The sequence below is a fragment of the Phoxinus phoxinus genome (genome assembly GCF_949152265.1).
Source record: "Phoxinus phoxinus genome assembly, chromosome: 16".
NCBI lineage: Eukaryota > Metazoa > Chordata > Actinopteri > Cypriniformes > Leuciscidae > Phoxinus > Phoxinus phoxinus.
The window spans coordinates 6,793,069-6,821,046 of NC_136891.1; the positions used below are offsets into that span (position 1 = coordinate 6,793,069).

Below are 27,978 nucleotides of genomic sequence, written 5' to 3' on the forward strand. Positions count from 1 at the left end.
TTGGGTAAAGTGAGCTCATGCATGTGTGTTTTGGACCTTTCTGAGACACACGCAAGGCCTCAATCATGTATGACATTTCAATATTTCATCTCCAATGAATGACTGACAGGTAAATTCTTAAAAAGTTTCACACGGGAGAGATCGTTGCTGCATGCAACACTTTGAATACCACAACCGTTTTGCATTCATTTACTTTCAGCTCACTTATCGGTTCTTGGCTAGTTGTGAGTAGGACCAGAGACAATTTATATAAGAGACATGCCACTTCCTCATTACAACTATATAAGGAAAACCTGTAACGGTAAAGATGGCGGTTGTATGCACATGTCCCGCCCCTCCCGCTAGAAAGCCAATCATCTGCTTTTAACAGTCAAGCCGGGAAACATTAGAGCCTAACGTCGTGAACCCTTGCGCATGCGTAGTGAAAGTATAACCTGTGGGGAAAAAGGCGTTTTAAACCTTATTTTGGGGCAAATTCATCAAACTTTTTCAGCGATTTTTATCATATTTTACTGCTGTTTCTATACATGCCGTTTTTTATGTCCCGGTGACCAGTGAAAGTGCAGTTCTGACTCTCTGCCCATTCATTTAGATAGGAGCCTGGTCTTGTTAGTCCGAAATAGCTGCCCGGAGGCGTTGCCAAGATTTATTTTTAAAATAAGATGTTATTTTTTATTTTCTTGTATTTTATTATTTTGTCTTATTTTTTATCTTATTTCTTATTTTATTTAAATCATTTTATTCTCTTATTTTATTTCATATTATTTTAACTAATTTGTATTTTATTTTACTTTTCATTGATTTAATTTAATTTAATTTAATTTAATTTAATTTTATTTTATTTTATTTTATTTTATTTTATTTTATTTTATTTTTATTTTATTTTATTTTATTTTTATTTTATTTTATTTTGACAAAAAATTGGTCACACTTGATTGATCATTGCTGTCATTTCCGAGTGCTACATGGAGCTCAAAGCTTTTGCCTGCAGACTGATGTTCCTGTCAAAAGCCTGTAGTCTTTGAGAAAATTAGAAAATGGCCACGAAAGCCCTGGGGATAGAGATGTGAGATGTTTGATATCGGCTCCATCATTTAATACTGTTATCATGAAATTGGCCATTGCTCAATTATTGGCAGAGCCTGTGAAGTGCTGAAGAGCTAATCGGACATTCACTGGTCTCGTTCTCATAAACGAGATCACACTGCATTCCTTCCATTTCACGACAAAGACGTGGTAACAAACATTGCTATTAGACACTATTTAGAGGGACTTCAGCTGTCAGTCCCCCCCCCCCCCCCCCAAAAAAAAACTGTGATTCTGTGATCTGTCTTCACATTTGCTGAAGACAGCGGCTTCTAAACTATGTGAGGTTATTGCATTATTAAAAGACTTTAAAGTTTCTCATCCATCTCATTTGAGCGCTCTCCGTTCCAGTGAGATCACAAGATAAATGCAACCGAATAGGCCATGATTACTGAAATACATCTACTGACAAACAGATGGCATTTTAATTTGTTTATTTATTTCACAAATGATCAGTTAAGCAAGATTTGAACTTGTGACCTCTCACACTTAAAGTAAAACTATTCCTCCGAGCTCCATCAGCTCAAGCTCAGATTAAAGGCTGAGCGACTGAACTCATGTCGCCTGTGGTAACAAATGTTCTTGGGTTAACCTCAAGTATTTGATACTTTTCTTTCACTGATTGTTGTTCACTTGAATGCGAGAATTTCACCTGGGTTTTGTCTTGGTAATTATTCTGTGATAGTTGAATATTCTTCCTTGTTAAAGGAAGTTGTTGTGTAGGCTACTTTCACAAATATGGTACTTTCGTGAGCATCTGAAATAAAATGACAAATAGGGAACTCTACGGTCTCATGCACTTCACAGATACTCCTACTGAAAGCCACAAGAGTGCAAATCCTCATCAAATCTACCAGTTTGGATGGTCTCAGGATGCAGTTAATTGTGTAAAACACAAGCTTTTGTCTTGTAATGAGGACAGCTTTTTTAATGTGACTGCAGAAAAAAACAAAGACGTTTTCTGTAACCTTTTCAAAGTCTCAAACCGTTTTTATTGTCGTTAATTGCGGTGTTTGGCTCTGAAATTCCTTGAATAGATAAGCACATCCCAATTGACCTCTACCATTGTTTTATTGCACCGCTTCTGAATCTACAGGACCACAGGACGGTAAATTATATTTTACCTGAGCAAATGAGCTTGCAGTCTGAGTTAAATGTGATTAAGATGAAAAATACTGTGTTATTGTAAATAATAATACAATATAGAATTTCATTCGGTTTTTATCTTCGCTGACTGCACACAAAAACAAACACGGCACAAACAGTGCTAATGACTAATGACGAACTAATGACTCTTATGATTTGATTCATTTAATATATTAAATTTGATTCATTTATTATATAATTTAAATAAACAGTATATATATATATACTGTATATACAGAGAAATATATATACATATATATACAGAGATTTACACACACACACACACACACACACACACACACACACACACACACACACACACACACACACACACACACACACACACACACACACACACACACACACACACACACACAATCAATATGTATATATATATATATATATATATATATATATATACAGTTTATGTATGTACAGTATGTATGTATGTATGTATGTATGTATGTATACAGACAGACATTTTCGATTTTTTTATGCCGACTTTTATTTTCAGTATAGCCTCTAATCCACTTTTCGATTACCTAACAAAGAGCAACATTTATTGCATTATCTCTGTTGTACGACTAAGAGGATTTTTCTGAAAGGAAGGACAAAAACATAATGTTTTTTTCCTGCCCTATTTTCTTTCCCGCCTTGTCGTTAACAGTGTACCAATGCAGCATGTTTTTTTTTGATAATGCTCCGTCTCTTTCATCTTCCAGCATGTTGTCTCTGGAACTAACCTGTATGCGTGCTTCATTCGCTACTCGTGTGGGTGCAGCGAGCACTGGCTCATTTAGTATGCACTGTGTTCACTGGGGAGCTGGATGGGGTTTTTGAAGTGAGGGCAAGTCCCCTACATTTAAGGCCAGTTGATTGACAGTTCATTCCCTCACCGGGATCCACACGCCTGCGTTTCCTGCGTTCTCTTCAGGGCTCTGATCCCACCAATTGGACTGTCACACACCCAGGCACACGAGCACACACACATACTGCACTAACAATTAAACATGCCCTGTGTGCACCGGCAGCGCTGAGGTGGATTTTACTGATCTGTTCACTGACCACCACCTGTAACTAACCATCTGACACCACCCAGAAAATGCCAAATCCGATGAACTGTGTTGATGAATTACAGGAAGGTGGTTTATTTATCACCATGACAGCTGGTGTGATTTTATCATCACGTAAATCTGATGAGAAGGATGTGGCAGGCAGCTTGCTCGATGGGAGGTCACCAGTTTTGGGAAAGTTATTTTAATACTTGCAAAGCTAAAAACTGCTAATAATTTAATGTAAAAGCTGAGGTGAGGTGAGCTGTCCTTTTGAAAAAATTACATTTAAGTTATTTAGAGTGACAATATATATATGTTAATACATGTTAATACGTTTTTTACAAAATAAGAGGCCTCATGAAAATTGCATGTTATTTCTTATGTATACACTCTAAAAAATGCTGGGTTGTTTTAACCCAATTTTGGGTCAAATATGGACAAACCCAGCCATTGGTTTAAAATTTTAAATTGCATTTTTGATCCAAAGTTTGGGTTTGTCCATATTTTACCCAAAATTGGGTTAAAACAACCCAGCATTTTTTAGAGTGTACTAGATGTAGAGGACAGATGTTTACATATAGTCCACGAGAAAACTTTACCCTGTTCTTTAAATAGGCCTAACTTTTGATTTGTAAAACTGTGCAGTAATATGATGCCTTGCATTTTGTAAAAAAAAAAAAAAAAGAACATTTTGCAGATTCTGCATGGGGCATGTAAACTTTTGTGCACAACTGTGTTTGCGTGGGGGTGGGTGGGAAGACTTAATTGAACAGAACATTTTAATAATTGATTAGTCAGTGTCGGCTGCAATGAAGTTTAGAGAGTTTAGAGCCTAGAGAGAAATCCACGTTTCATAAGGATTACATAATCAGAGAATATTTATTTTCGAATTTGAATTGTAGACATTTCAAGCTATAGACATTAAGAATATGCCTGTGAGGCAAGTATATGCTTGTAAGAGTATGAGTTTTGGTTAATTTTTGTGATGCGCTCCAGAAAGAAGTTCACTGAGACTGAGACAGAAAGCGCATTCTGATTGTTTTTCTATATTTTACAATAGCATGAGTTATTTTGTTATTGTGAGTGTACACAAATAACAGTATATTTACAATTTCGAATGATGTATTACTCTTATCCGTATGACCAAAAAAGATTTTTGCTGTTATCAGGAAAAAATGCCAGTGATCTCCGCTTGAACATGCGCCAAATAATAGCGCACAATTATCTAGATTAACATTAGAGCGAGCGGCCATGTAAAGTGGCTAACATGCTACTATTTACATGTTTCAAATGATAAGCCATATTTGATGTCTGTGAATGATACGGAAACATTTGGATTTCCTGCCCGACATATTGTAATCGATCTGTCTGTCACGGACTGTGTATATATAAATATATTTTTATATTAACTACCCCATCATTGAGTAGCAGAAGCTAAATATTTTGCTTAAAAATAACGTTATATTTAAAAATATTTTATTAAATGTATTTTTAACATTAGTTGTAAGTAACTTTTGTTTTACTTAAATTAGTTTTAGTTTTTTTTTATTAATTTGAATATTTTTTTAAGTAAGTATTTTGAGTACTTTTTTACCGCAGACTGTTGTGGGTAGACGTGACTGAGTTGTCATGAGCAGATGTAAACACTCAGGAGAAGTAGTTGGAACAGATGGAATAAAATTTATTTACTCCAATTAAGGCCAAAGAAAGGCAATACAAATTAACAAAAACAAAAAAACAAAATAAAAAACATACTATTTAGTAATAAAGTAAATTGACATGAGAGCCAAAAACAATCACAATGTTGCAGTTGCTTAGAAATTGACCTTAACACAAGCCACTATAGAGAGCATTGACAAACTTATGTCCTCTCACCACCTGCCCTCCTGAGAGAGTGAAGATATTCGTCTTTATAGGCATGAAGGCACCCCTGAAATTGGCACATACCAACACAATATTACAATACAGGGGTGTCTCAAATGAATAGGCCATAAATGCTTAAAAACAGCCAAAATGCTACATCTATTAATCTAGAAAATACATAATATTAATTATATGGTCCCAGCTAACATTTGGCAAAGCCACAATTCATATTAACAGCTAAAAAAAAAATAACTCAAAATCCGGGTCACTTCCTGTTGACCCGGAAGTCACAGCATCATTTAAACCCCAGCATTGTGGCAAAAATTCCTTTACACCAACAAACAGAGGAGTCACCAGTTAGACACAAAGAGGGTATGTTAAAGCTATGTTCCTTTAAAACTAAATAAACTGATACATAATTAACAAAAACAAGTGTTGCGTGGTTATTGTAACTGGATAAGTTTGTGAAGTAAATGGCATGGATTTAAACAGTAAAATATGTGTTGATAGTAGTATCTATAGCATATAAATCACCGTATCATTAGATGTTAAGTGTGCACGAATTCTACGGGATTTCTGTGGGAGTTTAGATGAAAGGCTAAGTTAATGGCAGTATGAATTGAAACAGTATGAAGATTAACAGAACACATTAACACGCTAGACAAACAAATAAAGGCAACATTTGCACTCAGTCTTTGTGAACTGGCATAGGTAGCGTATCGCTGCCGTGACGGTAGCTATGCGCCCCGTCACACACCCCCCCCCTTAAGAGAGAGCGTCCAGGTCCAGCTCATGACGTGAAAGAAAGTCAGCAATGACATTGTCCTTTCCTGCCCTATACCTCACAGTAAACCTGTATGGCTGCAAGGACAGGTGCCATCGGGTGATTCTGGAATTAAAATCACGCATGCGGTGTAGCCATTGCAAGGGCCTGTGGTCTGTCTCCAAGACAAACTCTTTGCCAACAAGGTAATATTTTAAACTGTCCAGAGCCCACTTGATTCAATTCAATTCAATTCAAGTTTATTTGTATAGCGCTTTTCACAATACACATTGTTTCAAAGCAGCTTTACAGAAAATGCATTTCAAAAATATACATACAAAAATACAGTTAGTTAATCATGAAATTTAGGGCATAACATATCGCCGGCGTTGGGTCGTCTCTTCACAGGCGTCGAGTCGTCTCATCACAGGCGTTGGGGCATCTGAAGTCTCCATGAGAGGCTGGATACTAACTGGAGCTGACAAACTCTATTTGAGTTATCTCGGGACAGGCGTCCCGAGATAACAACAAAAAAAGGCAGATGGGAAATAATTAGCGTAGCTGCTGTTCTTAATGCGAATGCATTTGATCTGATTTAACTGTAGTATAAAAGGTATGAGATGCATCATGTGAATGCTTGGCTAAAGAGATGCGTCTTTAATCTAGTTTTAAACTGGGAGACTGAGTCTGAGCCTCGGACAGTATCAGGAAGGCTATTCCAGAGTTTAGGAGCTAGATGTGAAAACGCCCTCCCTCCTTTAGTGGACTTAGATATCCTAGGTACGACCAGAAGCCTCGAATTTAGCGATCTTAAAGAGCGCGATGGAATATATGGCGATAGAAGATCTCTTAAATATACAGGAGCTAAACCATTTAGGGCTTTATAGGTCAGTAACAATACTTTGTAATTGATACGGAACTTAATAGGTAACCAGTGTAGAGATGATAAAATTGGTGTTATATGATCATATTTTCTTGACCTAGTAAGAACTCTAGCAGCTGCATTTTGGACTAACTGTAGCTTGTTTACTGAGGATGCAGGACAACCAGCTAATAGAGCATTACAGTAATCTAGTCTCGAGGTCATGAATGCATGAACTAACTTTTCTGCATCAGAAACTGATAGCATATTACGTAGCTTAGCAATGTTTCTAAGGTGGAAAAAGGCTGTTCTTGTGACATTTGAAATATGATTTTCAAAAGACAAGTTGCGGTCTAGTATAACACCCAGGTCTTTTACTGTAGAGGATAAAGTAACAGGACGTCCATCTAGATTAAGGTTGTATTGTAAGAGGTTTTGTGGGCAGTTTTTTGGACCAATCAGTAATACCTCCGTTTTATCTGAATTTAATAGAAGAAAATTACACGTCATCCAATATTTTATATCTTTAACACACTCTGTCATTTTAGATAATTTAGTGTTATCATCTGGTCTAGATGAAATATATAATTGAGTGTCATCAGCATAACAGTGGAAACTTATTCCATGTTTTCTTATAATATTACCAAGTGGCAGCATATAAATTGAGAATAGCAGGGGGCCTAATACAGATCCCTGTGGCACTCCATAATTTACTGATGTTATCTTTGATTTTTCCCCATTTAAATGGACAAAATGGTAACGGTCTGATAGGTACGATCTAAACCAGCTTAATGCCTGTCCCTGAACACCAGTGTAATTTTGAAGTCGATCTAAGAGTATTTTATGATCTATAGTGTCAAACGCAGCACTAAGATCGAGTAAAACTAGTATTGAGATACAGCCTTGGTCAGAAGCTAAAAGTAAATCATTTGTAATTTTAGCAACTTGATAGCAAGACACTCCTTCTCAATGGTGGAATACCGAGTCTCGCGAGGGAACAGTTTGCGACTCACAAACTGTATGGGTCTTTTATCCTCCCCCTCACCCTGCAACAACACTGCACCCAGGCCAATGCCCGAAGCGTCGGTTTGCACTGTGAAGGGTAAGGAAAAGTCAGGACTCTGCAACACCGGTTCGTGACACATGCTCTCCTTGAGGTCGTGGAAAGCTGCCTCACACTCAGCAGTCCAGACCACCTTATTGGGGCTGGTCTTGCGAGTAAGGTCTGACAGGGGGGCTGCTCGGCTTGAAAAGTTGGGGATGAAACGCCGGTACCATCCGACTAACCCCAGAAAAGATCTCACCCCTTTCTTGGTTGAAGGTGGCTGGGAGCTGCGGATGGCGTCCACTTTGCTGACCTGAGGACGTATGGTGCCGCAACCCAGGACATATCCCAAGTAGCACACTTCAGACCGGGCCAGCTGGCATTTGCTGGCATTCACTACCAGCCCGGCCTGCCGAATCCTGCGGAAGACATCACTGAGGTGTTGAAGATGTTCTTCCCATGACGAACTGTGAATGATGACATCATCGATATAAGCCGCGGCGTAATCCTCAGCGCCCCTCAGCACCTCATCCATGAGACGCTGGAATGTTGCTGCTGCGCCATGAAGGCCAAAGGGCATAACCCTAAACTGGAACAAGCCAGATGGAGCTTTGAAGGCGGTCAGTTCCCGTGCTTGGGGGTTGAGTGGCACTTGCCAGTACCCCTTACACAAGTCTAAAGTGCTGAGGAACTCAGCCTTTCCCAGACGCTCCACCAGCTCGTCCACTCGAGGCATGGGATATGGGTCAAAAGCTGAGATGGTATTCAGCTTCGAGAAGTCGACACAGAAGCGGAGCCCTCCGTCCTTTTTTGGCACCAGGACCACGGGACTGCACCACTCACTGTGTGATGTCTCGATCACCCCCATTTCCAGCATCGCCAACACCTCCTGCTTCAGCGCGGGGATCAGTCGCGCTGGAACCCTGGTGGTGGTCTGCCGAATGGGGCCTGGAGAAGTCAGCCGGATGTCGTGGGTGATGACGTCAGTTCGCCCCGGCTGGTCTCGAAACAGGCCTTTTGGGATGATTTTCAGCAGGTCCTCCTGCTGTTCAGTTGTCAAATGGGTAACGGAGGGGTAAGTTGACTCACCGCCCGCAGTAGGAAAGTACTGCTCCAACGGCTCTTCTTCCTCTTCCACGGTCCGTGCCCACAGCTGGTCTTGGATAGAAGATGGTCGGTCAACCCATTGTTTTAGGAGGTTCACGTGGAAGATCTGTTTGGAGCGACGTCTGTCTGGCGTTGAGATTTCATAGGTAACCTCGCCAACCTTGCGAAGTACCTTGAAAGGGCCTTGCCACTTCGCCAGCAAACTGCTTTCTGAGGATGGCAAAAGCAGCAGCACTTTCTGTCCGGACATGAAGGTGCGACTGCGTGCCGTCTGGTCATACCAGGTTTTCTGCCTCGTTTGAGCCTGGGCCAGGTTTTGGTGAGCCCTGGAGCTCAGCTGGTCCAACTTTTCCCGCATCTTTAGGACATAACTCACAATGTTGGTTGGCTGGTGAGGAGCGTCCCCCTCCCAACTCTCTCGGAGGATGTCAAGTGGGCCTCTCACTTCCCGTCCGAACAAGAGTTCGAAGGGGGAGAAGCCGGTGGATGCCTGCGGTACTTCTCTGTAGGCAAACAATAGGTACGGAAGCCACTGGTCCCAGTCAGCTCCTGATTCGGACACGAACTTCCGCAGCATTGACTTGAGGGTCTGATTGAATCTCTCAACCATGCCGTCAGTCTGCGGGTGGTAGGGTGTGGTTTTAATGCCCCGGATTCCTAACAGGGAGTACACCTGCCTCAATGCCTTGCTGGTGAAGTTACTTCCCTGATCGGTCAAGATTTCTTTGGGGACACCCACACGGGAGAAAAGTTGAATTAAACTATTGGCCACTTGCCTTGCCTTAGTATTTCTGAGGGGGAATGCCTCTGGGTAACGTGTTGCGTAATCACAAATTACTAAGATATAACGATGCCCTGCCCTACTCCTCTCTAAGGGACCAACTACATCCATAGCAATGCGACTAAAAGGTGTGTCAATAATTGGGAGACTGATGAGGGGAGCTTTCAAGCCCCTTTTGGAGCGAGCAGACACCTGGCACTCTGGGCATGACCTACAGTACTCTGCTATATCCTTGCTGAAACCTGGCCAATAAAATCTTTGCAGGATTCTCTTCTCAGTCTTCTCCCTGCCTAGATGTCCTGACCACGGAATGCTATGACCTAGGTGTAACACTTTGGCTCTAAGACTCTTAGGAACAACCAACTGCTCTGTGTCTGCACTCACTCGATACAGTTTCTCATTATTGATAACAAAACACATGTCACCCTCCCTCATGGCTTCTCTAGCCTCATCATCGGTCTTAACAGAAGAAAAGCAAGAGCTAAGTGTGGGGTCTTCCTGTTGAAGCTTCTTGAAGTCTTCATCAACGACTTCAGTGTCCTCTAGTTGTGGGAAGGACAGACTTTCCTGCACAGCTGTACCTGCCACCTTTGCTCTACGCCTCTCTGCCTTGGACTTTTTAGGTTTGTCGCCAAGACAACCTTCAAATGGTAACTCTGACCAAACATTGGAGTCTAGTTTATCCTTGGCCTGTGCTCTAGTTGTAACATAAGCACTGACTGTGTTAACACTTTGCAAAAGCTCTGTAAGAACTGGCACATCCTGGCCTAAAATCACTGGGTAAGGGCCTTTATCCAAAATCCCTACAGTTAACAAATATTTTTGGCCATTAATCTCTACGAGAACCTCGCTGGTCTGATACTCAGACTCATCTCCATGGATGCAGCGGACCCTCACCTTGCCCACGGGCTGGAAATCAGACCTCAAACAAGATTGAAGAACGAAGGACTGACTACTTCCTGAGTCAACTAAAGCCTGGACTATCTTTCCACTTATCTTCACAGGGACAGTAACATCAGAAGACGCACCAGGCAAGTGCTTGCTAGGGCCAGGTAGGTAACATAGTCTGGAATCAGACACTTTCTTCAGTGTACAATTAGGCCTAATGTGACCTTGCTGACCACAACCATGACATATAGGTACTCTAGGTGTTCCTGCTGGAGTGGGACTAACTCTGGGGTTATTGGGGCTGTTGGAGGGCCTAAACACACGACTGCTACCACCCGCAGACCTACCAGAGTCTGTCCTTTCTGGCTCTCTCTGGGCTGCTTGGTGGGGTCTTCTCCAGTCCTGCTGTTGTGGACCCAGTTGATAGCCTCTTCTAGATTGTCTGGCAGCCATGAAGGTCTCCACTAGATCTGCTGCTTGCGCCGATGAACCTGGGGTGCGTTCTCTCACCCACACCTGAAGCTCAGGGTACAGCATGCCCAGGAACTGCTCCAGCACGATTTGGTCACACACCTGGTCCCTGGTCCGCATCTCTGGAACTAGCCACTTCTCCATCAGGTCCTTTAGCCTGGCTTGAAGTTCTTTCGCCGTCTCACCCTCCTTGATGGACTTGGAGCGGAAACGCTGGCGGTAAGTCTCGGCGCTGATGTTGAACTTGTTGAGAATGGCTTGCTTCACTTTCATGTAATCCTGGCTGTCCTCAACACACATGGCTACGTAGGCAGATCTGGCCTTACCATTTAACAAGGGCACAAGGTACAATGCCCAAGTCTCCTGGGGCCACTGACTTGCTGCTGCGAGCCTTTCGAAGGTGGTTAAATAATGTTCAATATCTTCGTCCTCTTCATACGAGGACATCCTAGGGGGTTTCCACCCCCGCTGGAAGTTTAGAGTTGTGGCTAGACCGAGGGCGGTGGAGTTGAGGGAGCTCTGCATCCCTGGTGCTGAGTGCTGATCTGGAAGTGGCTGAGGAGTTGGTACATCCAGAAAAGGCATGTTGAGTGGATCAAATGCTGTCGAAGGGCGGGAGCTGGGCGAGTCCATCTGCTGCAAACCGGCGAGCGGCTGCCTCGTCGCCTGCATTGATGCTGGATCGCCTGTCACCAGTTGCTGTAGTTGCTTAAATTGGTGCTCCATACCTTTCCATCTCCGCTCTTGCCGGAGCGCCTCTGCCTCTATCTGGTCCTGTTGATGCCGCTGAGATTCCACCATCGTTCTCATAATCCTCTCCAAGCGATCTGTCCTGTCCTCGACCACAGGAGTGGGATGCTTGGATGACTCTGTGGATTTGGGCCTGGCACTCATAGTTGAACCACCTCTCGGGGGTGCCGTACCTCTGCCTTGACTATCCATCTTGACTCACCGAGTGCTGCTCGGACACTGTTTACCCGGAAACCGCTGCCACCAAATGTTGTGGGTAGACGTGACTGAGTTGTCATGAGCAGATGTAAACACTCAGGAGAAGTAGTTGGAACAGATGGAATAAAATTTATTTACTCCAATTAAGGCCAAAGAAAGGCAATACAAATTAACAAAAACAAAAAAACAAAATAAAAAACATACTATTTAGTAATAAAGTAAATTGACATGAGAGCCAAAAACAATCACAATGTTGCAGTTGCTTAGAAATTGACCTTAACACAAGCCACTATAGAGAGCATTGACAAACTTATGTCCTCTCACCACCTGCCCTCCTGAGAGAGTGAAGATATTCGTCTTTATAGGCATGAAGGCACCCCTGAAATTGGCACATACCAACACAATATTACAATACAGGGGTGTCTCAAATGAATAGGCCATAAATGCTTAAAAACAGCCAAAATGCTACATCTATTAATCTAGAAAATACATAATATTAATTATATGGTCCCAGCTAACATTTGGCAAAGCCACAATTCATATTAACAGCTAAAAAAATAATAACTCAAAATCCGGGTCACTTCCTGTTGACCCGGAAGTCACAGCATCATTTAAACCCCAGCATTGTGGCAAAAATTCCTTTACACCAACAAACAGAGGAGTCACCAGTTAGACACAAAGAGGGTATGTTAAAGCTATGTTCCTTTAAAACTAAATAAACTGATACATAATTAACAAAAACAAGTGTTGCGTGGTTATTGTAACTGGATAAGTTTGTGAAGTAAATGGCATGGATTTAAACAGTAAAATATGTGTTGATAGTAGTATCTATAGCATATAAATCACCGTATCATTAGATGTTAAGTGTGCACGAATTCTACGGGATTTCTGTGGGAGTTTAGATGAAAGGCTAAGTTAATGGCAGTATGAATTGAAACAGTATGAAGATTAACAGAACACATTAACACGCTAGACAAACAAATAAAGGCAACATTTGCACTCAGTCTTTGTGAACTGGCATAGGTAGCGTATCGCTGCCGTGACGGTAGCTATGCGCCCCGTCACACAGACATTAAAGGGATAGTTCACTTTAAAATGAAAATTCTGTCATCATTTACTCACCCTCAAGTTGTTTCAAACCTGTATGAATTTCTTTCTTCTGCTGAACACAAAGGAAGATATTTTGAAGAATGTCAGTAACCAAACAGTTAACTGGTCATAGTAAGAAAAAAAAAATACTATGGAAGTCAATGGGACCTGGTAACTGTTTGGTTACTGACATTTTTCAAAATATCTTCCTTTGTGTTCAGCAAAAGAAAGACATTTTTAAAGGGTAGTTAAGGTTAGTGGCGTTGCTTCTTCTACTTATTTACTTCCCAACACTACAAAACTGCATTCTTTTCTGTACAATCTGATTGTTCTATTTAAATACGCTTTCAAAAAGAAATGAATTGTTAATTGACTGGAAACATTTTAAACATGTTGCGGTTGTATTATGTATTGAGTGATTTTATGCTTACAAACTCTGTAAAAGTTTGTCCACATCTGCACCTTTAAGAGTGTGGTATCCTTATGGCGAGATACATATTGTGCCCTCAAAGTATTCATACCTTTCACTTTGTTCACATTTTCTGTGCTACTGTATTTTTTTAATGGATGAATTGAATTGTCTTCACTTGCACACAATACATACATACGAAACAAAAGGGAATACAATCAAACTATATGGCAGAAATTATTCTGTCACTTGGTAAAAGTTGACCCTTTTTATGATGGGGTGAGAGGAAATGTCAGGAAATGTCGGACTCAAACCAGTCGCCCGATTAATCTGTCGCTAACTGCCGTGCCACAACTCCGACGTGGATCGTTATGATAGCCATGGATACCTTAAACCCATTATTCTTCGAGGTTGTTGAGATTTATGCTTGGATTCATTGAATCACTCAATACGCAGCACAGTTATATGTATACTAACCTTCACAATTTATCTGGTTCTATCATTTGCACTGTTTACAAGTGTTCATCAGAGTTAAAGTCAGCATGAAATGGAAGTTGAGTGAAACAGCTCCTCGAACTAGAAAAGTTTGCTGGGCAGGATGTGATTTTGTCCATGTGGAATTGATTAGTTGTCTCGCCCTCGCACCAGATAACACCATCAGAGAAGAGAGGAGATGCCTCTGCAATTGGGAGAGGCAGTACATACTTGCAGTACAGTGTCTCTGGATCTGTGTGATATGGGACTGACTCCTGGGTTTCTGTTCACAGGGAACTTCTCCTCACGCTGGCCCTCGGTCAGGTCTTATCGCTGCTCATCTGTGGGATCGGCCTGACCAGCAAATACCTGGCGGATGATTACCACGCCAACACCCCTGTGTTTCAGAGCTTTCTCAACTACATCCTGCTGTTCCTGGTCTACACTACCACGCTTGCAGTCAGGCAAGGTAAGGGGCGGCTCCTCTCTGGTTTCTGTGCAGTTTAATAAAAATACTGTCAAATGGAAACATAATGTGAGGTTATCTGTAAGACAAGGCAATGATAAGACCATGGGAACATAATTTTTTTTATTAAAGACTGTCAGAAAAAGGTTATTTTAAGTTTTTTTTCATTACATTTCTCTCTGACATCTTCTGGGACTCTGGCAGAAACTTTCAAAACTACTAGCCTGTTTCTATACAAAAATCACTGTTACTTACTGCTACGGTCCTGTCTTTAATTCTTATATATTATATTAAAGATATATTTTTATATTATTTATTTTATGTTTTATAATACTTCTCTTTCTAAGTAATAAGTTATATAATAATATAATGATTTTGATTATGTGAAATAAAAAGATAAATTCATTATTTTCTACTTTTGTAAAAAGTTTCCCTGAAGTAAACAGGGGGCCTGAAATTAGCAAACTTTTGAAAATGGGTTTCAAAGTGCGAGGGCCCAATTTTAACGATCTAAGCGCATGGTCTACGGCGCAAGGCACAAGTGCACTTAGGGCATGTCTGAATCCACTTTTGCTAGTTTAACGACGGGAAAAATGCAAATGTGGTAATTATATATTTTCACATTTCTAAACATTTAATGCATCGAAATGTCTAGACAGGTGTCAAGGTGCCAAGCTCAAGTTTTTTTCCTTATTGATTTCATGTTCAGCCTCTCGTCCACACAGAAAGCTTTGACACAATGTTTTCTGGCATACTTTCAGCAGGCTAAGAATAGATATGGAAAAGAGTCGTGTTCTGAGAAATATGCCAACTCACAGTCTATTTATAATATATCACATGTCTTTCATCTTTTTATACAGAAATGGGGTTGTTTTAATAAGCTCATTTTCAGACAAATAATGGATAAATCATGTTTTTGAAGACTAAACAGGACCGTTAATGATTTTTGATAACTCTTGGAATCACCATGAGCTTTCATCGTTTTATACCAGAATTAATAATAAATATTATTACAGAACTCTCAAATGTTTTTGTAGAAACCCACTGAACTGTATATTAGTCTACTGGAATAGTCAATGAAAGTGCAAGATTTTATGTCCATTTAACTGGTAAGTAATCATGTCATAAGTGGTATGTACTGTCAATGATCAAGTTTGCAATTTAAATTTTATTCTTTTTTCCGAAGTGTTGACAACTTAGTTTTAACTAATAATTGTTGCAAACTGGTACTACCAGTACCAATAAAACATTAGTGTGTTGGTGGTTGTTTGGCTCGAGGTCATGGTGCAAAGGACCCTAGGTTGAAATTACTCCGAACCATTTAAGACTGCGCTCGTGCAGCCATGTTTTTGTCATGACAAATCACTGGAAGCAATAGCAGGTGAACAAGTGTTTATTAGGACCAGAACACAACAGACAGAATAATACTCAAAGTCAGTGAGGAAGATCCTTCTCAAGTATATGTAAGCGAACACGCTTCTCAGTCCACGAGGCTGGCGGAATCCACGGGGGAATGACGATCAGGCTTAAGTCACACAGGGACTTCGATGGTCTGGTGCTCGGTGCTCGGTGCTCGGTGCTCGGTGCTCGTGTGCGGTGAAATGGCAGGACACATCCAAAACGACGAAGACAACCCGGAAGACAGCACAAACACCACGAGGACTGCAAGTAACGGATGGACACTGGAATGGAGAGATGAGTGAGTATATGTAGGGAGTGGTAATGAGAAACAGCTGAGGACGGGAACGAGATAATTGCAGACAGCTGGAGCACTGAACAAGCGCGTGAGCGGGACAACGCCCACTCACGCAGACTCACAGACATGTAAACAAACAGTGACACGCGACACAGAGGAAACAATGATTTATCAATCGTGACAGTACCCCCTCTCCTAGGAATGCCTCACGGCATTCCCAGAACTCCTTACCTGTCGATTGTAATCATCGATAAGGGAGTGATCCAGGATGTCACGAGCAGGAACCCAACTCCTCTCCTCCGGACCGTAACCTTCCCAATCCACCAAGTACTGAAATCCACGTCCCCTCCGCCTAGAATCCAGGATGCGATGAACCGAATAGGATGGTTCCCCGTCTACGAGTCGCGGCGGTGGGGGAACCGGGACAGGCGGATTAATACGTGAAAAAAACACAGGCTTAACTTTAGAAACGTGGAAGACGGGGTGAATTCTCCTGTACGCCGGAGGAAGATTGAGGCGGACTGCCACCGGACTAACAATCTTGGTGACAGAAAACGGGCCAATGAATTTAGGAGCTAACTTATTCGACACGGAACGGAGAGGAATGTTTTTGGTAGAAAGCCACACTTTGGAACCGACGACGTATACGGGAGGCCTTGACCGGTGGCGATCGGCCTTGGCCTTGGTGCGCTCCCGCACTTGGAGGAGTGTCTCTCGGGCCCTCGTCCAAGTACGGTGACACCTCTGGATGAAAGCGGGGGCGGAGGAGACCGCAACTTCGGATTCAGCACTAGGAAAAACAGGTGGTTGGTACCCTACACTACACTCAAATGGCGATAGGCCCGTGGATGACACTGGCAACGTATTGTGGGCGTACTCCACCGTAGCAAGTTGTTGACTCCAGGATGAGGGATTCCTGGAGACCAAACATCGTAACGTTCTCTCCAAATCTTGGTTGGCTCTCTCAGTTTGTCCATTGCTCTGGGGATGGAACCCAGAGGACAGACTGACCGTCGCCCCCAGCAAACTACAAAACTCTCGCCAAAATCTGGACACAAACTGGGGTCCCCTGTCAGAAACCACGTCTGTCGGGAGGCCATGTAGCCGAAAGACGTGGTTGACGACTGCCACCGCTGTCTCCTTGGCTGAAGGTAATTTGGGCAAGGGAATAAAGTGGGCTGCCTTCGAGAATCGGTCCACCACGGTCAAAACTACCGTGTTACCCTGGGAGGGTGGGAGGGCGGTGATAAAATCTAGAGCGATGTGGGACCAGGGTCTCGAAGGCACCGACAGCGGTTGAAGTAACCCCGCTGGGGGTCGATTGGACGACTTACCAATGGCACAACTAGAGCAAGCCAAAACAAAATTGTGAACGTCACGAGCCATAAGGGGCCACCAGAATCGCTGCTTAACAAGAAATATGGTACGACTCACCCCTGGATGGCACGCTAGACTGGAACAATGACCCCACCGAATAACGTCTGATCGTAATCCCTCCGGCACAAATAAGCGGTTAGGTGGACACCGGATCGGAGGCGTTACCCCTTCTAAGGCCTTCTTGACCTTCGATTCGACCTCCCAAGTGAGCGCGGAGATAATTAGGGTCTCCGGAAAAATGCGCTCAGGAGTAGATTCGTGTTCGGGACGATCAAAAATACGCGACAAAGAATCGGGTTTGATGTTCTTGGAACCCGGACGATAGGAAAGAGTAAAATCGAAACGACCGAAAAAAAGTGCCCACCGAGCCTGCCTGGAGTTCAATCTCTTGGCGGTTCTAATGTACTCCAAATTCTTGTGGTCAGTCCAGACTATAAAGGGTACCCCTGAGCCCTCCAACCAGTGACGCCACTCCTCCAATGCTAGCTTGACTGCCAACAACTCCCGGTTACCAATGTCATAATTTCGTTCAGCAGGAGATAATCGATGTGACAAAAACGCGCAGGGATGCATTCTGTCGTCTGAAGGAGAGCGTTGTGAAAGCACTGCACCTACCCCCACCTCTGACGCATCGACCTCTACCACAAACTGACGTGAAGCATCAGGGGCAATTAAGATGGGAGCCGAAACAAAGCGGCTTTTGAGTTTGGCAAACGCAACACCAGCTGCGTCTGACCACCTGAACGCAGTTTTGGGAGAGGTCAAGGCAGTCAGAGGTGCGGCTAGTTGGCTGAAATTGCGAATAAAACGCCGATAGAAGTTGGCGAATCCCAAAAACCGCTGCAGGGCCTTGCGGGAATCTGGGATTGGCCACTCTACCACAGCCTTAACCTTGTCAGGATCCATCAACATACCTTCAGCCGACACAATGTGTCCCAGGAAAGGAACCGACTGTGCATGAAAAACGCATTTCTCCGCCTTGACAAAAAGCCCATTCTCTAACAACCTTTGAAGCACTAGTCGTACATGTTGCACGTGTTCCTGGAGAGACGAAGAAAAAATCAATATGTCATCCAGGTAAACATATATGAATTGATCGATCATGTCTCGCAACACATCATTGACTAGTGCCTGGAAGACTGCGGGACTATTGGAAAGCCCAAAAGGCATAACCAAATATTCAAAATGCCCCCTAGGGGTGTTAAAAGCAGTCTTCCATTCATCCCCCTCCCTGATGCGGACCAAATGATAAGCATTACGCAAGTCCAGTTTTGTGAAGAGTGAGGCTCCCTGCAACCTCTCGAAGGCTGAAGACATCAACGGCAAAGGATAAGTATTCTTTACCGTGATGTTATTCAACCCTCGGTAATCAATGCAAGGTCGCAGAGATCCGTCTTTCTTCCCCACAAAAAAGAACCCCGCCCCCGCTGGAGAAGAGGAAGGGCGGATGAACCCGGTTGCCAGAGAATCAGAAATATATTTCTCCATGGCCTCCCTCTCCGGAACTGAGAGTGAATAGATCTTGCCCTTAGGCGGAGACTTACCTGGCAAAATATCTATAGCACAGTCATAGGGACGATGCGGAGGGAGAGAAGCAGCCCTAGACTTACTGAACACTTCACTCAGGTCCCGGTACTCCTCGGGCACGTTTGATAAATCCACGGCTTCCTCCTGAAACACAGGGACAGAAACAACAGAACAGGCAGACACTAGACACGACTTATGACACTCAGTGCTCCAAGCTGAGATGGTTCTGCCCTTCCAATCAATACGGGGGTTGTGCAAGCTGAGCCAGGGGTGACCTAAAACTATGGGTGTGATTTGTGAGTCCGTAATGTAAAATGAAATGGTTTCGGCATGATTTCCTGATGTGATGAGGGTAAGTCCTTCGGTAGCTTGAGAGATGGTGGGTAGATTTTGTCCGTTGAGCGCATTGACAGTAATTCTCTGGGGGAGTGTACGGAGTGGAATCTGTAACTGAAGTGCAAACCGGTGATCCATGAAGTTACCTTCGGCTCCAGAGTCAATGAGTGCGCTGCAGTGGTGATCCTGGGTTGACCATCTCAGTCTTACCGGGAGGATGGTGGAAGTGGATGAGGTCTTGCCTGCGGAGATCCCACCCGATAGTAGCCTCATACTTACTATCGGGCTGGGCCTTTTACCGGACAACTATGAGCAAAGTGTCCAGCGCCACCACAGTACAGACAAAGGCCCTGGGATCTCCGCCTCTCTCTCTCCTCCCGGGAAAGCCGAGCTCGCCCTACCTGCATGGGCTCGGGATCGTGGGGACCGAACGCGTCCAGACCGCTGAACCGCTGATTCTCCATCCCGCCGCGAACCGAGTTGGGTGACGTCCTCTGACCAATCCGAGACAGTCGGGCGTCCACCCTCAAGGCCAGATCCATGAGTTCATTGAGTGAGGATGGGAGGTCCAGAGCGTAGATCTCTCTCTGGACACGTTCGGCCAGCCCATGCAGGAAATGGTCCCACTGCGCCTCCTCGTTCCAGCGACACTCGGCCGCCAGGGTCTTAAACTCGATCGAATAATCCGACACGGGACGATCTCCTTGGCGTAGATCCGTCAAGACCCTGGCAGCCTCCCTCCCCGCGACGGCTCGGTCGAAGACGCGTCTCATCTCCGCCGCGAGTGCCTGGAACGAGGAGCAGCACTGGTCGTGGTTCTCCCACACTGCAGTTCCCCAAAGCGCCGCTCTCCCAGTCAGCAGCGTCAGCACGAATGCCACCTTCGCCTCCTCTCTCTCAAAAGTTCTGGGCTGTAATGAGAAATGCATACTGCAACGTGTTAGAAAGGAACGGCAAAGATTAGGCTCACCGGAGTACAGCTCAGGAGTGGGCAATCGAGGCTCAGACTGAGAGAGAGGCACCGCTGGTGTAGGGGGAACTGCAGGTGCCTCTGGGGGTGCTGGCGCAGTGGGAGGTTGCAGCTGATAGAATCGCTGAGTGAGCTCGGACACCTGTGTGACTAGAGCCTGAATAGCGCGTCCCGTCTCCCCCTGATTGCGATCCTGTGCATCCATCCGGCCAACGCACACACGAATAAATTCTTCCAATGAAGCAGATGAATCACCCGCTGCTCCCGTTTCTTGGTCCATCCGTTCTGTCATGACAAATCACTGGAAGCAATAGCAGGTGAACAAGTGTTTATTAGGACCAGAACACAACAGACAGAATAATACTCAAAGTCAGTGAGGAAGATCCTTCTCAAGTATATGTAAGCGAACACGCTTCTCAGTCCACGAGGCTGGCGGAATCCACGGGGGAATGACGATCAGGCTTAAGTCACACAGGGACTTCGATGGTCTGGTGCTCGGTGCTCGGTGCTCGGTGCTCGTGTGCGGTGAAATGGCAGGACACATCCAAAACGACGAAGACAACCCGGAAGACAGCACAAACACCACGAGGACTGCAAGTAACGGATGGACACTGGAATGGAGAGATGAGTGAGTATATGTAGGGAGTGGTAATGAGAAACAGCTGAGGACGGGAACGAGATAATTGCAGACAGCTGGAGCACTGAACAAGCGCGTGAGCGGGACAACGCCCACTCACGCAGACTCACAGACATGTAAACAAACAGTGACACGCGACACAGAGGAAACAATGATTTATCAATCGTGACAGTTTTAGAAACAAAATTTTAGGCACTTGTTGGCAGATTTCATTGATGATTTCAAATATGAAATTTAATCATTAGTTTGCTGATTAGCTTTGTAGAATTTGATGTTTCCCCATTCAAAGAGTTAGAAGCTGCACTTGTGTGACTAAAATAGTTTCAAAGATGGCCGCCGAGTGAAATGACTTGCCTGAAAGGGACTTTTGATATCAGACTTTTACTAATTAAAAAGTAAGTAAACAACACTTAGATATCACCACTTTATGTCACGTCAAAATCAAACTTGAAATGGCCTGAAACCATGATGACTGCGGGTTTATTTTAATGAGCAATCAGCTTGGGGAAATGAAAGGTGCATCTTCGTGTCTGTGACAGACTGTGTTTACCAAGAATGAATGATGATACGAAAATAAGTTGACTATTAAAAAGAACAGCTGAACATCAGAAAATATAATGTTTAAATTGTTACTGCCTCTAGTTATTATTTTGGAATAAATGTAAAAATGCTTAAAACATTAACTTGATGAGATTTATACTTTGTTTCAATAAATAGTCAAGTCACCTTTATTTATATAACGCTTTTTACAATACAGATTGTTTCAAAGCAGCTTTACAGAGATAACAGGAAAATAATGCAACAAAGTTTGTTTCTAGAAGAAAATGGCATCACAGTCCAGCTTAAGTAAGTTCAGTGATGGTTCATTTTTGATGTAAACAAGTTATTCATTTAGTTAATTTATATACAGTGCTATGCATAAGTTTAGACACCCATGCTAAAGTTGCCTAAAAAGAGGAATAAAAAATCATCTTTAGGAAATTTATCTTAATGCCTTAATTTAAAAAATGAGGAAAACTCCAACCTTTAAGGACACCAATTTTCTTTGTGAATGAATAATGTATCGTTAAAAAATAAATGTTCTTCCTTAAAATACAGGGTGCATACGTTTGGACACCCCTATGTTAAATTCCCATAGAGGCAGGCAGATTTTTATTTTTAAAGGCCAGTTACTTCATGGATCCAGGATACTCTGCATCCTGATAAAGTTCCCTTGGCCTTTGGGATTAAAATAGCCCCACATCATCACACACCCTTCACCATACCTGGAGATTGACATGGGGTACTTTCCATAAGATCATCTTTCAATGCAAATCAAACCAGCTGTTAGGCTAACTGAAATAAAACCATGCCAATCTCCAGGTATGGTGAAGGGTGTGTGATGATGTGGGGCTATTTTAATCCCAAAGGCCAAGGGAACTTTATCAGGATGCAGAGTATCCTGGATCCATGAAGTAACTGGCCTTTAAAAATAAAAATCTGCCTGGCTCTATGGGAATTTAACATAGGGGTGTCCAAACTTATGCACCCTGTATTTTAAGGAAGAACATTTATTTTTTAACGATACATTATTCATTCACAAAGAAAATTGGTGTCCTTAAAGGTTGGAGTTTTCCTCATTTTTTAAATTAAGGCATTAAGATAAATTTCCTAAAGATGATTTTTTATTCCTCTTTTTAGGCAACTTTAGCATGGGTGTCTAAACTTATGCATAGCACTGTATATAGCCGCTCTGGAGAACACCGTGATATCATCGTCCAGCTCAGTTCAGTTCTCATATGGTGTCAATGCAGGCAGATCAATAATATTGTTGAATGTTAAATTAAATGTCCCCAATTAAGAAAGCCAAAAGTCAATGGTGGAAAAAATGGAAAATGGCAAGGAACTAAAACTCCATCAGGTGACAGAATGGAGAAAGAAACCTTGGGAGAACTCAGGGTCAGTCGGGGCCAGTTTTCCTCTGGCCAACGAACGAACAGTGTATGATTATGATTCAGGCAGCATTACAGGTCAGAGGTCAGATTGGATTGGAACAGAATATTAGAATGAAAAAAAAGATTTTTTTGTTGTAATATAAAGTAGTAATGCTTATATAATCAGAAAAATGTGACTATAAGTGGGACATGAATTTACATTTGATTTGTTCATTTCAGAACACCACTGACATATAGGCATACAACACCAAAGTTTAGATGGTTGGTGAAAATGTGATAGTTGGTCACAGTACACACTGTTTTATAGATATAGTGATAGATAACTTTTGGGGTTTATTGGATGACTTTTCAGTACCTTTAGTAGTCACTCTGTCAAGTTTTTGTCATAATGACTCTTTTTTTGTAACCCTTTCCCCCCCCATAATGCATCTTTTTTAATTGACAAGCCTAGCAGAACTTTAATTTGAAGCATGCAAACATTGCACACAAAGACTGCGTACAAACTCATTATTTCAAGCACGCTTCTCTGATCGAGCCGTCGGGTAGACGTGTCAAAACGGCCCCTGCCAAATTGGCCCACTCTCTTTTGTTCTACTCCAGTGACCAAGGAGTTTTGTCTGCAGCCTCGGTAAACATGGCCACACGCTTCCTAAAGTGCGCAGGGAATGTGTGCTTTTAGAATAACGAGAGTGCAACAAAAGCAGCGGCCTGTCAGCCGTCCTGCGTCCACGAGCTCCGGCCAAACAATGACGCTCATCTTGTACAGTCCGACAACGTAGAAGAAGCTGTCATCTTACAATAGCCTTGGTAAAAATGAAACTTGCTTTTCTCATTTCCTCCCCGACGGTCGTCTCTTCTCACCTCTGCTGTGTACTTGTAGCTGTCGTGACCCACGTGCTCCGTTCAAATTGGATTTAAGCCATGAAACTGCAGAAGTGAAAGAAGGACTATGGAGGGATATCAGTCTTCGCTCTCTCTCTTCCCAATCACAACTACATCACACTTTTTTTTACCGGTTCATGCAGGCACAATCTGGTTTTCCTGTACTGGGCTAATGCGGCCGGGCAGATATTAATTACTCGAGGCTAATGCTGATGGCTTATAGAAATGTTTGAAGCGACAGCGTTTTGCTCTACCGTGCATTAAGCCTGATTCATATTATGGCAATTCCAGAACATTGCGCTCTGCTGCAAATCAGAGGCAATATTAAATACACCTTCAACATTTAATACATTTAGAAAGCTTTCAGTTGCTGAGGAACCTTTGAAAATGGAACAACTCTATCATTTTGATCCCAGTGGGCATGTCTTTTGTATTCGAAAAGAATCGTGTTTTTCTGACGCTTCTGTTTGTTTCAGATATAGGCCTAGCCTAGTTTTCTGAGGTGTTCAGACACCAATTTCATTGTATAAATGCCCTTTTGATACAAATAAGCTGCATCAGTATCAAGTTCACTGATATTGAAAGAATAGCTTTTCAAAGCATGAGAGAAGCGGCGTATCAGAATAGCATTTACCCGGTGAGGATGCAAACCGAGGCAGAATATAGCTCTTGTTCCAGTAGGACCATGTCTGCCCAGCATATGGCTTTCTCTCTCCCATTGTCTCACAAATAGAAAACAAATGCAATTGCATGCCAGAATTCTTCTTACCAATCTGTCGGAGCTGTGCCATGGCTGCCAAGTGGATGCTGGCAAAGAGAAACGAGTGCGTGGCAATAACGGTTATAATCACAAAGAAGAAGCTGAAAACTGTTTTCTGCGAGGGAAGTGGTAGGAAAATAGAGGAAATTGTGTGTGAAAATGCACTTTTTTTTTTTTTTAGCTGCTTTGCCTCAGGATTAGTGCTGTCCTAAATGCCACCCTCAACCCATTTTGGTGATAAAATGCAGTATTGACTGATGGGAATTTTATTATTTATATACATAATCTGTACAATTGTTGATATTTTAATTTACATTTATTTACTACACTCTAAAAAATGCTGGGTTGTTTCAACCCAATTTTGGGTCAAATATGGACAAAACCTAACATTGGGTTAAAAATGTAATTAAAAAATGTAACACGACGGCTGGGTTTGTCCATATTTGACCCAAATTTGGGTAGACCCAAAGTTGGCTTGAACCCAGTAGTGTATATACACAACAGAAACAACCATTTGCATTGTACCTAGTCACATTGTAGTCAGAATGCATAACTCTTGTTGTGAATACATCTTTGCCGAAATTATTTACATTCATCCAGTCAACAACAACAAGATATTTCTATCATTGTCTGTACAAATTTAAATAGTTATGCTGTATATAGCCTATGTTGTGGATAAATAAACAAATAAATATTTTCTTGTTTAGTTACTGTACATTTTATTTATTTGATTAATCAGATATATCATAAAAATGTACAATGCAGTCACATTGTACTGAGCAGTCAGAATGCATAACTGAATATGCTGTTGCATGCACATACAATTAGGAACAGTCTCTAAAACATAAAACTAGTTAACTAAACTGTAGTTAATACAGTGTATTACTATTATTTCAGCTCAGGTTTTAACAGGAGCATTGTTTATATTATGTTGTATTTTGAGAGTGATTCTGCGGCGCAGTGTTTATGCTTTGGTTGCTATATGGAATATCCACTGAAGTGTCACTAGGATCTGATTTCACAGATAGTTTGTTTCTGAATATAAAAATGTTGATACAATGATTTTGTTGTGTTTGAGCACCAAAATTGAGCATTTTTCAACTCTTGCCATCCAGAAAAAAACAGGTTTCAGAATGGATAGACGCTCAGCGCCTTGTCACGCTCCTGGCGTTTTTAAATAAGCTGCGCTCCCATTGAAAACACATTTTTAGGAATATGCTGACGTTAGGAAAAAAACGCTTCGGTGGACACATGGCCTCAGACCACCAGTCTGTGCTGTGGCGTTCAGAACAGAGTCTACTGCAGGTGTAGAGCGAGCCTTTTGGCCTTGAGCTGTGAAGAGCCACGCCCCCTCACATTCATCACTGCCATAATCTGACATTAGAGGCTTGTACAACTTGTTCAGCGATTGTAACTCTCCCCTAGAGCTTCATTCAATAAGCTAATGAATCATTTTGATGCGATTCCCCTGGTATTGATTTTACGCCGCTGCGATTTGTTTTTACTCTGGCATCTACACACGTCTAGAGATGTGGCATCAGGAACCGTTTGAATCGCTGATATTAGGGCGCAATTAGTTTTTTTCGATGTTTCAAAGCTTGATTTCCTGGTGGATTGCAACAGCAAAATCAGTCAATTTGATCTTTTCACAGCTCGTCTCGGAGAAACATCCGTTTAAAAAAATAACTTCAGGGTTTATAAGCATTTTGCATCCCAACATGAATCAAGTTTTGCCAGTTATGATGCTTGATGGAATGAACGGTAATGATTTTTTTGGAGTGAGTTCACATTATTCAAACTGTTGGCATTTGCTCTGTGATGACTTTTTTGTTTCATGTTTCCTAACTTATGTAGGGCCCTATGAAATCTATCTTATTTCCCCCAAAATTCTGTTAATTTTTTTTCCACAAATAATTTCAATTTGGTGGATACCTTTTTTTTCCTGTTGTCTGGATTTATTAAAATACAATATTTTTTAAATATAACGATTTATGAAAAACTTACCAAAATTTAACTTTTAGGGTCTTTTTGTGCTTTAATATTCACAGGAACTAGTCCATATCATGATTTGATGTATAGCCTTTTGATTCATTCATCCAAATTTGGTCAAACTCTGTGACATTCCACATTATAGTGAAAATTCATTTTTAATAACTGGATTTGTGATTCGATCCTTTAGATGCATTTCAATAGCATAAAATACCTTGTTGAAACTATAGGTTAGGCTATACAGGTGAAATGCATATTCTACATTGTAGGAGGAGATGTGGCCTCCGCTTTGTGTTTGCAGTCGGTTTGTAGCATATCCATCACACCGTCCTCATTATCTCCTGCAAAAATCGAGTGCTCGGATTGCTGGGTAATTTGTGTGGTCAGTGCTTTTTCCTTTACATTGATGATTACCCCAGAACGCTTCTTTATTGGTTTTTTAGAGGCCAGCTGTATCCACTCCTTCTCACTGACACCGATTAGAAGTGTTGAGCTGGCAGGAGTGAGGGAAGAGATTTATTGTTTGCATTGCTACGACGCCTTGACTCTATTCAGTTCCCCCCACGGACAGATAATCAATAAACTGTGTCCACACGATGATGGGGCGTGCATGCATCCTCTTCGGCCAGTGTTGAGTGTGAATAAGCCCTTCACGACCACACACGCATATATCCAATGCCGCTTTTTGGAGGTTGTGTTGAAGTGATTCTACAATGGCACAGACACTTATGTTAAGAATGTAGCTTAGTTTGGGGCTGTTAATGCCAAGGTCATGGGTCTGATTCCTAGCAAACATCACACAAATATATACCTTGGCTTGAAAGCAATGCAAGTCTAAAACATGAAGTTGTTTGTTGAAAAATCGGTTGATGTTTAAATGAATAAATGTTCATACATCTGGTTAAATTTGGTCTGTTTGACACGTTTGGGTGCAAGTGTCTAAATGTAAATATGCAGATGAAGTCTAAGCACGGTATACAAATTGTCTGTGCACGGATGATGACCTACTTTCTACATTTGCCGAAATGTGCAGTATACAGCAAGCATGCACATACTGTACCTCACAATGGATCGTAGGCATCCATTTACAATGTGATGGATAAATGGAAGCAATTTTAAAGAGCTAACATATACTGCACATTATGTACTTTACACTGCCATCTGATTTTTACAAATAGAATGTACAGTATGACAGTATGCTACACTGTTGTCAAACAACCTCAATACATTTATATTTAATTGAGCAAGTAATATCCAGTTTCATCTGAAAAAATATAGTTTGTCAATGTTCTTGTTCTTTATTTGTTTTATAGCACCATTTAATACAACAGGTGTTGCCCAAAATGCTTCACAAACATTTTATTCGCTATCTAAAACAATAAAATAACTTTTTATGTTCTATGTAAAAATCAAGGTT

General features: G+C 42.2%; 1 protein-coding gene across 1 annotated transcript in view; it reads left to right on the forward strand.

The window, feature by feature from the left end:
* Window positions 1-27,978, forward strand: part of slc35f1 (solute carrier family 35 member F1) — a 131,617-nt gene that overhangs the window by 69,636 nt on the left and 34,003 nt on the right. Inside the window, exon 2 of the mRNA XM_079583645.1 lies at window positions 14,281-14,456. Coding sequence (XP_079439771.1) covers window positions 14,281-14,456 — 176 coding nt within the window. The remainder of the gene's footprint in view (window positions 1-14,280; window positions 14,457-27,978) is intronic.